The 12,464-nt window shown below is 40.0% G+C and overlaps 1 protein-coding gene across 1 annotated transcript in view; it reads left to right on the top strand.

Annotated features, from left to right (window-relative positions):
- Window positions 1–12,464, top strand: part of kifap3a (kinesin-associated protein 3a) — an 85,132-nt gene that overhangs the window by 44,966 nt on the left and 27,702 nt on the right. The window contains exons 12-17 of the mRNA XM_085775250.1: window positions 723–831; window positions 1,319–1,431; window positions 2,082–2,247; window positions 5,849–5,974; window positions 8,038–8,136; window positions 10,461–10,546. Coding sequence (XP_085631376.1) covers window positions 723–831; window positions 1,319–1,431; window positions 2,082–2,247; window positions 5,849–5,974; window positions 8,038–8,136; window positions 10,461–10,546 — 699 coding nt within the window. The remainder of the gene's footprint in view (window positions 1–722; window positions 832–1,318; window positions 1,432–2,081; window positions 2,248–5,848; window positions 5,975–8,037; window positions 8,137–10,460; window positions 10,547–12,464) is intronic.

Below are 12,464 nucleotides of genomic sequence, written 5' to 3'. Positions count from 1 at the left end.
TTATAGTGACTTTCACAGGTAAAACAGGTCGGAGAAACACGAGTGGGTTGACTGGAACGCTACAAAGTCGTAAGTTGTGACTTGAAGCTGTAACTTACGGTTTCAAAAGCCTGCCTGGAACGCAGCATTAGCCAAAACGACCGGATCGCTTACTTCTGCTTTAAAGGTACATTGTGTAAGAATTCCCATCTCCCATCTAGCGTTGCGGTTGTATATCACAAGCAACTCAATCGTATTTTTCATGCTGCATTCACCTGAAATTGGGCAGACGGCAGACGGACAACAGCCGCTGCACGTAACGATTATTAGTGATCAAGGAATATTTACAACGATGTTCATTTGCAATAAAAATGAAAACTTTGGTGTCACAGTTTAGAATAACACACCTGGGATCAGACTGAATACAGCGAAGTGTGTGTTTCTTTTTTGTACACTGTAAAAATCTGTGATTAAGAAAGACGTTGAATTTTTGTCAAATAACACTTAAACTCCAACACTGATCCTGGTTCAGTGGGCCGGAGATTAAAGAGTCATGACTGTTTGAAGAGTGTTTAAAAAATACATTTATGTTGTTGGTTATCGGTGAAAAAACGTCCGATACTAATTATTGAAAAGATGCTGAATATGGGCCGATAGTATCTGCCTCATGTCGATGATCGGCCCGTCTTTAAACTATACTTACCTAATGTTTGTTTGTGTGTGTGTGTGTGTTTGGTTGACAGCTGATGAAGATGGTGTTTGAGAGCGGCGAGGAGAAGATGGACGTGGAGCTGATCTCACTCTGCATCAACCTGGCGGCCAACAGGAGCAACGCACAGCTGTTCTGTGCAGGTACCAGAGCAGAGAGAAACTCAACATCTTACCAAGAATATTTGTCATATATCAAATTCTACTTAAAATAAGACTCATCACATTAAAAAGCAGCTTGTTTTTAGACACTTTTTTACTTCTTTCAAGCTGATTTTCACTTGAAAAAAGTAGAAAAATCTGATAGTGGAGCAAGTTTTTCTTTCTTATTGCAAGCACAAAAAACTTGCTTTCACTGGCAGATTTTTCTACTTATTTCAAGTGAAAAATTTGTTTGAAACAAGTGAAAATGATCTAAAAACAAGTTAATTTTTAGGTGATGAGTCTTATTTTGAGTGAAAAGAGATTAGTTTTGACTAGAAATGAGACATTTTGACAAGAAATAAGACAAATATTCTTGGAAAGATTTTGAGTTTTTGCAGTGAACAGCTCTGTGGTGGGTTTCTAATACTAAAGTCTCTCTGTGCTCCTCCTCCTCCTCCTCCTCCTCCTCCTCTTCGTCGTCGTCAAGGTAACGGTCTGAAGATGCTGATGAAGCGCGCCCTGAAGCTGAAGGACGTCCTGGTGATGAAGATGATCAGGAACTTGTCTCAGCACGGTGGAGCCACCAAGAGCCTCTTCCTGGTCAGTCAACGCCACGAACGTCTGAACCATAACATCCGCTTTGTCCTGTTTAAAGGACTTAAAGGGATAGTAGCATTTTTTTTTAAGTTGGGTTGTATGATCTCCAAATAGCCCCTAAGTACTTTAATTGCAGTAGAAGACTCTCTGCACTCCTCCCGTTAGCAACGCCAGCCCATAATAGCCCTGCCCAGAGATTTACAACATACAGTGTTGTGAACAGACCCAAAGAAACGGCCTATTTTCGCGGCCTAAAAGAGGTTTTACCTGAAAAAGAAATACACAGTTCCATTGTTCACTATAATATAATTTTTTCCAGCCCTTCAAAGTGCAGGAAAAACACAGTTTTTATTTGGACCTAACCAACTCACGTATCCCTCCGCCCAGGGTTAGCGCCCGCCGATCAGCAGTTGGTTAGGTCCAAATAAAAACTGTGTTTTTCCTGAACTTTGAAGGGCTGGAAAAAATTATATTATAGCGAACAATGGAACTGTGTATTTTTTTCAGGTAAAACCTCTTTTAGGCCGTGAAAATAGGCCGTTTCTTTGGGTCTGTTCACAACACTGTATGTTGTAAATCTCTGGGCAGGGCTATTATGGGCTGGCGTTGCTGTTCAGTGTTTGTGTGACCTCCTCCTCCTCCTCCTCCTCTAGGATCACGTGGGCGACCTGGCGGCTCAGATCAACGAGGACGAGGCCGAGGAGTTTGTGATCGAGTGTCTGGGGACGTTGGCCAACCTGACGGTCTCGGAGCTGGACTGGGCTCTGCTGCTGAAAGAGTTCAAGCTGGTGCCGTTCCTGAAGGACCGGCTGAAGCCAGGTCTGTCTCTGCTGTGTCTGATGGGACAGTCTGTCCTGTTTCTGTCAGCTCCCTCTAAACCTACAGAGCAGCTCGAACCCTAACCCGCTCCAAACCTCTGGGCCCAGTTGATGAAAAGTAATCTGATTACATTCTGGATCATGGATCGGATCAAATCTTGAAAATGTGTTGTTGTTGTTTAAGTTGTTTATTATCAGCAGGATAAACCCCTTGAGTTGTCGCAACTCATTTTCGAGGGGGTCCTGCGCACCTCATGTCAACATAAAACACAACAACACAACACATCACAGTACAATGAAAGGATACAGAACAATACAATAAAAACAAAACAAAACAAAACAAGACAAAGACAAAATCTGGACAGACATACAATAATCAGTCGGACAAGTTGCAACCGAGTTTGGACAGGTATTTAGCGAAATGGGTGACAGATTCAATGAAAGCATGAACAAAATGTTTCAAAACTAAAAACCAGATCCTGAGATCGGTTGTTTTTAATCTGGATCAAACCCTCAGTTTGTGTTGATCAGAACTTTCTAGTCGGATCAGGAAAACTTTGATCCAGAACATCAGGATTAATCTGATCCCAGCAGTTTGATGGATTCAAACTGGTCAAATAAACAACATTTATAATGTAGGATATATACATATACGGTACGTTTATTTTCTAATATTTTGCACCTGATATTTAAACCATAACAGTGATAAAGTAAATACAGTTAACTTTGTGATTATTTTACAAATGAAGAACTGTTTCCCAACTACTGTAGCCTGACCATCCAGACTATATCATTAACATGTCTAGTCTGGCAACGAGCGGTAGACCTCGGCTCAATCCAGGGGGCGGGATGAAGGCTGTCTTTCAAACTGCCTCTGCACCAATAGGGTAGCGCTACGACCAATCAGAGCAAAGAGCAGGATGACGTCGCTAGATTAAACTTTTCCCATAACCGGTCGGCAAAACACCAAATCCATCCTTCTTCCAAATGAACGACTTCAGAGCAGTTTCTTGCTCAACTTTTAAAGAAAATGACAAGTTTAATTCTTTCACAGTTGATGCCATGAACGCCGATTCAAACCATTCCTTTGCTAAAGCCATCTATCTTCTTGTCATGTTTTTCACCGTCGCAAGTATGTCGTCATGGCGTTAAGCCGCCCAACGACTCTCTAAACAGATAGAGCGCTGTGATTGGTGAACACAAACGGTGTTCGAGACTCAAAAAGTTCCTATGGCTCGTTTCTAGACCCACCTACGGAGCAAAGAGATTTGCTGCTGCTAGGGGGCAGAGAGATTTCTAGGCTACAACCACTGGATAATTAAATGAAATCTGAAATTTGAAGTTTGAATTTGAAACACATGGAAAAATATTCTCAATGTAATGTACCAATCTACTGAATATTTGCTTTTTATTTATTTACACAGCCAGACCAGACCTTCAGTCACATTAACACTCAGCTCTGTTCATCTAGAAAAGTTTGTATCTGGATCAGACTGATCCAATCCAACTGGGATAAAAGTAAAGATGGATTATTGATTATTGATCCTGGATGGAAAAACAAGGGATTTATAAATCCAGATTAAACCTTCTGAACATCTGGCTCCTGGTTTCTCTCCTCTGACACCAGTCAGGACTCACCGGGTGAAGATGAAGATGATGTGAGGACAGGAAACGCTCCAGAGGCTCTGGGCCGCATCGCTGTGTGTCACGACCTTTGACCTCTTCACCTTCACCTTCACCTTCATCTTCTTCCTCCTCTGTTGTCTCTTATCAAAGCAGATAAAAGTGTCTTCAGCAGCGTCCTGCTCTGCTTCATCCTGACCAGTAAAACTCATGTTCATCACAGCTGCTCCTTTAAAACAGAAAAGACCTGATGACGAGTCGGTTTCCACGGTTACAGGAGCGTTTCTCTACAATCGGATTATTATCGTTCACACGATTATATAATAATAATAATCATGATTAAACCGTGTGTGTACATGCATCAAGCAGTTCATCAACTACAAAATAATAATTAAAAAAAACAAATTTACAGACATTAGTCAAATACATTGTGAATATTTTTCCATGTGTTTCAAATTTGAACTTCAAAATTGAAACTTCAAATTTCAGTTTCCATTAAATTATCCGGACCGGTAGTTGGGGGAAGTGTGGAATAATCAAAAGTTAACTTTAACTTTGTTAAAGAAGTTGAAATATTTCCATGTTTGTCTATTCTGGGTCACATTAGAAGGTGAAGTGTTGGTGTTTTTACTGTTCTCCGATGTAAAAATGGCTCACATTTGACCCTTGAATTGAATTGAATTGAAAACTTTATTGAACAACATAAGTCAAGTGTTCAAAAGGATTAAAAACACAATAAGGCCCAAAGGCTTATTTCCATTGTGGTCCTTTGATGGTAGACCCTTAACATTATTCAAGGCTTAAAGCAGATATCAGTGGAATGTTTTTGTTAATATAAGTCCTAAATAGTCCTATTTTCCGTCAGCAATCACTTACATGAAGTATTTCAGCCTAAACACGAGTCTCTCCGTCACTCTGCTCTGCTGTAACCCGAGGAGAAAATTTTCCTTGTGGGATACAAGTGTTATCCAATGAGGGGAGAGAACGGCATGAAGGGCTGTGTGTGCAGCCAAGGGATGCGCGTGAATGTGGTGACGTAGCACGAGGACCAATTGATGCCTGACAAGGGCGGGGGCTGCTAACTCATGGTGCGTTCAAGGAAACTCGTACTTTGTGTTTTTCCTTCCTGTGAAGTCATACCAGTTCGATCTGGTACGAGTTCACGGGTCGGAAGTTACGAGTGGCCGTTATAGGGAACTTTCACAGACAACAGGACGGTAAAAACACGAGCTACGGGTTACCTGGAACGCTACCAAGTCGTAGTTGTGACTTGAAGCTGTAACTTACGGTTTCAAAAGCCTGCCTTGAACACAGCATTAGCCGAAACGGCCGTGCCGCTGTTATCTGCTTTAAAGCCATCTGCCTGTTGGTTGCCAGTGAATTAAATAAATAATATGTTCCATAAACATTTTTAATTTTGCTCCCCAATTTCTTTTTGTGCCCCCAAATAGTTCACTTTAGGCGCCGTGCTCCTTGGGAAAGAGCCCTCGCTACCGCAAATGTTCAATGAAATGCTCCCGACACTTCATTGTGCTTTATTGAATGTATTTTCAACTACAAACAAGCCTAACACGCAACTTATATATTGCAATCAATTTTTTATTTTGTGCATTTCATTTTTACGTTTTTATTTGTCATGATACTGTAGGTCTTAAATTTCATCCATAATGGTCTTAAAAAGTCTTAAATTTCCCGCACAGTGTCCCGCGGGAATCCCGCGAAAATGTCAGCCTCTAATACGCGGCTCTCGGCTGGAGCTAATTTCATCACAACCACTTGTAGTAAAAAACGGTAATTATCCTTTAAGATCTGCTTTTATTCCTGTTTTATTCCAATTGCTTGTGTCCGTGTAAACATGGCCACGGATCAGGCTGTCCTCAGATCAGATTAGATGAGATCCCAACAAGAACAAGAAGAGGAACAGAGAGTTTTTATGAGCTTGTTTTCTCCACTCAACTTGTACTTTTCCCTGATGTCAGGTTGTGCCGAGGATGACCTCATCCTGGAGGTGGTGATCATGATCGGCACCGTGTCCATGGATGACTCGTGCGCAGCCATGCTGGCCAAGTCCGGCATCATTCCCGCTCTCATCGAGCTGCTCAACGGTGAGAAAGAAGAAACCTCCTACTTCCATGAAGGGAGCTGGTGGTGAACGACTCTGAGCTGCATCAGACTAAACACAACTACATGTTTAGATGTAAAAAACAATCTCAGTTTTAACCTCGGAGCTGAAATAACCTCCGGCAGATTGTCTGAAGTTGATGAGTCACAGGAAAAGAACAACAGTAATGAGTAGGGCTGTGCCAAAAAATCGATTCACATAAGAATCACAATTCTCATTTAATACGATTCTGAATCGATATAAAATGTCCCAAAATCGATTTTAAAAAGTAAAAAAATGAAACAAATCTGCTGCTGTCGGCCTCCGTTTCCTTAGAATTTAAAAGGCAGCATGTTAAACTGCACCATTTTAATAAAGAGGCACTTTTAATTTTGTTACTTAAACAATATGTGATATTGCTTTTATGCAACAGTTTCAACAATTCCATCTAAGCATGGATACATGTTTAAAACTCAATAATAAAACTCAATAAATGTGAAAAAGATCATGAGGATCCTTTGCACACCGACAGACTGAAGCAGAAATCATTAGGAATCAAATCGTTTTGAATCAAAAATCGATTTTGAATCGAATCATAGCCCCAAAAATCACAATTGAATCAAATCGTGAGATAGTAAAAGATTCCCACCCCTAACATCTACATGTAAAAAACAATCTCAGTTTTAACCTCGGAGCAGAAATAATCTCCGGCAGATTGTCTGAAGTTGATGAGTCACAGCAAAAGAACAGCTGTAATTAGTAAAACTGCAGAGTTGGACTCAGCAGCTGCAGCAGAGTGGACGAGTCACGGCCCTCGCTGCTTCACCAGCGTTAGTTCTGTCTGCTTCATCTGTTCCTAAAGCCTCAGCAGCAGCAGCAGCAGCAGCACGGTGCAGATGTGACGTGTTTCACAGCTCAGATGTTGAGTCACAGGTGAAGTGTCGGTTCCCTCTTCATTCTGTTGATTAGAGCTGAGAGAGAGTGAGATTGTGTTTTAGTGCAGAAACAAACAGTTTGACGTCGCCCTGGACTCTGGTAAAGTCCAGATCACAATCAACTTTATTAACCAGGTGTGTGGCAGCTACAGGGAACCTGATATAACATAATATATATAATATAATATAATATAACATCTTTAAGTTAAGAAGACGAGAGCTCACCAGAGGATCTTGAAGCAAAAACAACATACGGTTAAAAGATAAATGAAAGCAGAGTATTATAGAAAAGCATGAACAAGATTGAATTTACCTGTTTTTGCTGCGTTGCTTCTAACAACATCTGAAAATCAGTAATTTATGTTTCTATTTATTGTATTTTTATGTCTGGAGAGTGAGTTTATTGGTCAACTGTAGGCAAACCAGCAAGTGTTTCCTCACTACATTTATGAGCCTCCGCACCGTGAAATTCTTTGACCGGCGCAAGACAGACTCATGTTTTCATTCATCAAGAATTAAAGTCAGAGGTTGGAAGACGATCACATACCATCGTAGTTCCCACCATAAACGGAGATTCGGCGGCGTTATTCTCATGACTCGCCACGAAACCGAAAGTAAAGAAACGCTGGTCGGCTCGCCCAGCATTTCCACCACCACTAATAATAACAAAATAACCATAGAGACAAAACCATAGATTTATCTAAAATGGACCATTAACAAGTGGTAACGGAGATTCATCCACATTAATATCAGACTTTTTTATTTTTATTATTATTTTTCGTTCTGCCGACGGAGAAACTCCTCGTTGTCCCTTTAAAGGGTAAATTAAGGAGAAATAACTTCAACCTACTCTACTTCTTCCTATGATGGATGTGCACAAAACGGACTAAACCAAACTAAGCCAGTCTATAATAGATATGAGGATGATGAGTGATAAAGAGATGAACTGTGTAGCCACGGTGACACGTGAAGCTGCTGAGAGACGACAAGTCTGGGGGCGGGGAGCTGGGTCCCTTCTCAGCGATGCTGGTTGAGGAGTGTTTATGGGATGGATGTGAACCAAAGAGACAGTGGTGATGATGATGATGATGGTGAAACTGATCTCAGACCTGTTTGTGTTTGTGTTTCTCAGCCCAACAGGAAGACGACGAGTTTGTGTGTCAGATCCTCTACGTCTTCTACCAGATGGTTTTCCACAAGGCCACGCGCGACGTCATCATCAAAGACACCCGTATCTTTTATTCTCTTATTCTGTTGTTGTTGTTTTTTTATTTTATTTTATTTTAAAGGGATAGTTCACTCAAAATTGAAATTTCCGCCTCATTATCTCCTATCTTATGTGGACTAAGGGCTGGGAGAAGTTTCAGAGTCCTCCGTGGCTTCTCTGAGTTACAGGGGGTCTCGGCGTAGCAGTGCATGTCCATATAATAACGGTTGCAAATGGATACCAACTGTCTTCGTAACAAAAAGACACACCAAAAAACATCCAAATACCTCCATGCTGCTCGTATGTAATGTCCCTCTTGTATTGAAGCCCAGACATGAGAAATTGTTCCAAAAAAAAATTAAATAAGTCTATATTTTAAGCTTGTTTGTAGTGGAACTGAGACACTGGGAGCTTCCGCTACAAACAAGCAAAAACTCAAAATCTTTCCAAGAATATTTGTCTTATTTCTTGTCAAAATGTCTCATTTCTAGTCAAAACTAATCTCTTTCCCCTTAAAATAAGACTCATCACCTAAAAATGAACTTGTTTTTAGATCATTTTCACTTGTTTCAAACTAATTTTCACTTGAAATAAGTAGAAAAATCTGCCAGTGAAAGCAAGTTTTTTGTGCTTGTAATAAGAAAGAAAAACTTGCTCCACTATCAGATTTTTCTACTTATTTCAAGTGAAAATCTGCTTGAAAGAAGTAAAAAGTGTCTAAAAACAAGCTGCTTTTTATGTGATGAGTCTTATTTTAGGTAGAATGAGATTTGTTTTGACTAGAAATGACATTTTTGACTTGAAATGAGACAAATATTCTTGGTAAGATTTTGAGTTTTTGCAGTGTAAAACATAGACTTATTAAATTTTTTTTGGAACAATTTCTCATGTCGGGGCTTCAATACAAGACGGACATTACATGCGAGCAGCATGGAGGTATTTGGATGTTTTTTGGTGTGTCTTTTTGTTACGAAGAAAAGTGAGCTCCGTTCTCAACCGTCATATGAACATGCAGTGCTACGCCGAGACCCCCTGTAACTCAGAGAAGCCACGGAGGACCTTGAATTTTGAGTGAACTATCCCTTTAACCTTCTTTTTCTCTATAATTGTGTTCGGTTGCAGTCGGTGGAGCTCGTGTCAGATTACTAACGTGCCTCTCCGTCGTCAGCGTGCAGTGATTGATGTTTTTCTTTCTGTGGGCAGAATAAAAAGGGGGATTTCAGAGATTCAGGCGCTGCTGAGGGAGGAGGAGGGGAGGGGGGAGGAGGGGGGGGTTTCACCTCCTAACAGGAAATGTAGAAACTGTAGAGATGTCACAATTACTTGTTTGCACAATTAATCCTCCTGGTATTAAATGCCACAATGAATTAATAGCAAACATTCCTCACTACCGTCACTTTCCAAAAATAGATTATGTCAAGTCACACGGAACAAAAACAAATTAACACTGGATTGGTGGGAATTTAAATGTTAGTTTCTCATTTGTAATTCAAAAAATAAATAAACTAAAAATAAACTTGACAAATAATCCGAAACATTTCCCCTGGGGGAAAGCTAATAATTGATCCTAATATTAATAGATACTTCAAATATTCGGTGTATATAATCAGTAATGTAATTAGATTTTGACTATATTTGATTTTTACACATTGATATATTAGTGAAATTGATTAAAGTGATAGTTCAACATTTTGGCAAATTGGCCCATTGCCATAATCCCTATAGTCATAGCAGTAGGTTCGTTACCTTTAATTGTCGGTGCAAGCTGTTTTTAGAACGGCGGAGCAGAGCCGTGAGCTGCTCAGAGCTACGCTACGGAGGCTCATTATGGGATTTCTTGGTTTCCCTCATCATCAAACTCATCAAATACACAATCCAACAACTCCACAACGCTCTGGTGGACAAGTTGTGAGCTGCACATTCACCACGCTATGAGATAATAACACAACGTTACCACACAGAGTTGTTTTAGAGGGAAATACAGAGACTGTTGATGAAAAACTGTCCCTGAAGGCAACGTGCATCAGCGGTTTTGCATGAATTTCCCTCTAAAACAACTCTGTGTGGTAACGTTGTGTTATTATCTCATAGCGTGGTGAATGTGCAGCTCACAACTTGTCCACCAGAGCGTTGTGGAGTTGTTGGAATTAACCCCAACCCTAAAAACAGTTTGCACCGACAAATAAAGGTAACAAACCTGCTGTTATGACTATAGGGATTATGGCAATGGGCCAATTTGACAAAATGTTGAACTATCGCTTTAATGAATGCATAATAATCATGATAATCGTACCAAGAGAGTCTCTAACGGTGATGCAGGTGTTTTGTTTCCTTGACGACGCCCCCAGAGGCTCCGGCCTACCTCATCGACCTGATGCACGACAAGAACGCAGAGATACGCAAAGTCTGTGACAACACGCTGGACATCATCGCTGTGAGTCTCAACCTCTTACCTCAGTGTGTGTGTTTGGTCGAGCTGCGTCATCAGTTGTTTAAAAGCAATCTGATTTAATTCTGGATCATAAATCGGATCAAATCTTTAAAAAAATGTGTTGTTTCAAAACTAAAAACCAGATTCTGAGATCGGATCAGATCACATGATCCACTTTTATCTTTAATCTGGATCAAACCTCCACCAGTCAGAGTTTGGTGGATTCAGGAAGAAAATGTGATTTAAATTAAATTCAAACTGGTCAAATAAACAACATGTACGTACAGTGTAGGATATACACATACATACACATACATTATCTTTTTATGTTTTGCACACTGCAAAAACTCAAAATCTTACCAAGAATAATCTCATTCTACTTAAAATAAGACTCATCACATGAAAAGCAGCTTGTTTCTAAGACATTTTTTACTTCTTTCAAGCAGATTTTCACTTGAAATAAGTAGAAAAATCTGATAGTGGAGCAAGTTTTTCTTTCTTATTACAAGCACAAAAAATAAACTTCCTTTCACTGGCAGATTGTTCTACTTATTTCTAGTGAAAATTAGTTTGAAACAAGTGAAAATGATCTAAAAACAAGTAAATGAGAGATTAGTTTTGACTAGAAATGAGACATTTTGACAAGAAATAAGACAAATATTCTTGGAAAGATTTTGAGTTTTTGCAGTGCTCCTTATTTTCAAACCATTTAGAGTGACAAAGTAAATCAAGTTGACATTTGATCATTCTACAGATTAAGAACTGTTACTGTTTTTCCCAACTACTGGACATTTAAAAGAAATTTTAAGTTTGAAATTTTAATTAATTTAATGAAACACGTAAAAAAATAAATATTCACATAATGTATTTGAGTATTGTATATTTGGGTTTTTATTTATTTGTTGTGCATCAGATCAGACTGATCTTATGTCCTGCACGGTTTCACTACAGGATTTGACCGATCAAACAGATTCACTGAGCTTTTATTTTGAAAGATCAGTTGCCATGAGCAACGAGATCTGAAAGAAGTGGAAAGATACAAATCACAGCTAAAATAAAATAAAATCCCCCATTTCCCTTTCCACAGTGTCCTGGTCGGTCCCTGCAACAATCAGTCACTATAGTGTCATGAACTAATCCTTTATTATTATGGTCTGTCATGTCTTTGTGTTTACATTTAGATTGTCTTGGTCAAAGGTCACAGTGAGGTCACAGTCCCATGACATCACTCACAGGCTCGTTCATGTGGTGACACGTGATACCTCACTGTGACATCACAATGTTCTGCCTTGTGACACGACTAACTGGTCCTGACGTACGACCGCGTAACCATGACAACACAGAAAAACTCTTTTTTCTCTGATTTTATCAAATTACTGAACAAACAAATCAAAAGTAAAAGTTTTTTTTTTTCATTTTCAAGCACACAGTTAAAACCCTCCTGTCTATTTCCTTCCTCCATCCTTCCTTCTTCCCTTCCTTTCTCTCTTCCTTCTTTCCACAATCCTTTTCCTCTTCCTTCTTTCCTTCCTTCCTTCCTTCCCTTCGTCCTTACTTCTTCCTCCTCTTTTGATCCAGTTGACCTGTTCCCTATTTACCTCCATCTTTCTTTCCTTTTCCCTCCCTTCTTCCTTCCTTGGACGAATCTGTTCCCTCCCTCCAACTTTCTTTCCTTCCTTCCTTACTTCTTCCTTCCTTTTTGACCTAATCGACCCAATCTGTTCCCTCCCTCCTTCTATCTTTCCTTCCTTTTTCCCTTCCTACTTTCCTTCCATCTTTCCCTTTGTCCTTCCTTCCTTTCTTCCTTCCTTTCGTCCTTCCTTACTTCCTTGACCCAGGAGGACGACTCGATAGCGTCCCGACCTTCCCTCCTCCTCCTCCTCGCCGCTCCCTCTCCCTCTCTCTCTCTCTCTCTGCACTG

This window comes from Trachurus japonicus, chromosome 4, assembly GCF_045865225.1.
Source record: "Trachurus japonicus isolate A0001 chromosome 4, Traja_1.0".
Taxonomy (NCBI): domain Eukaryota; kingdom Metazoa; phylum Chordata; class Actinopteri; order Carangiformes; family Carangidae; genus Trachurus; species Trachurus japonicus.
This window is presented reverse-complemented; position numbering and strand designations above follow the sequence as displayed.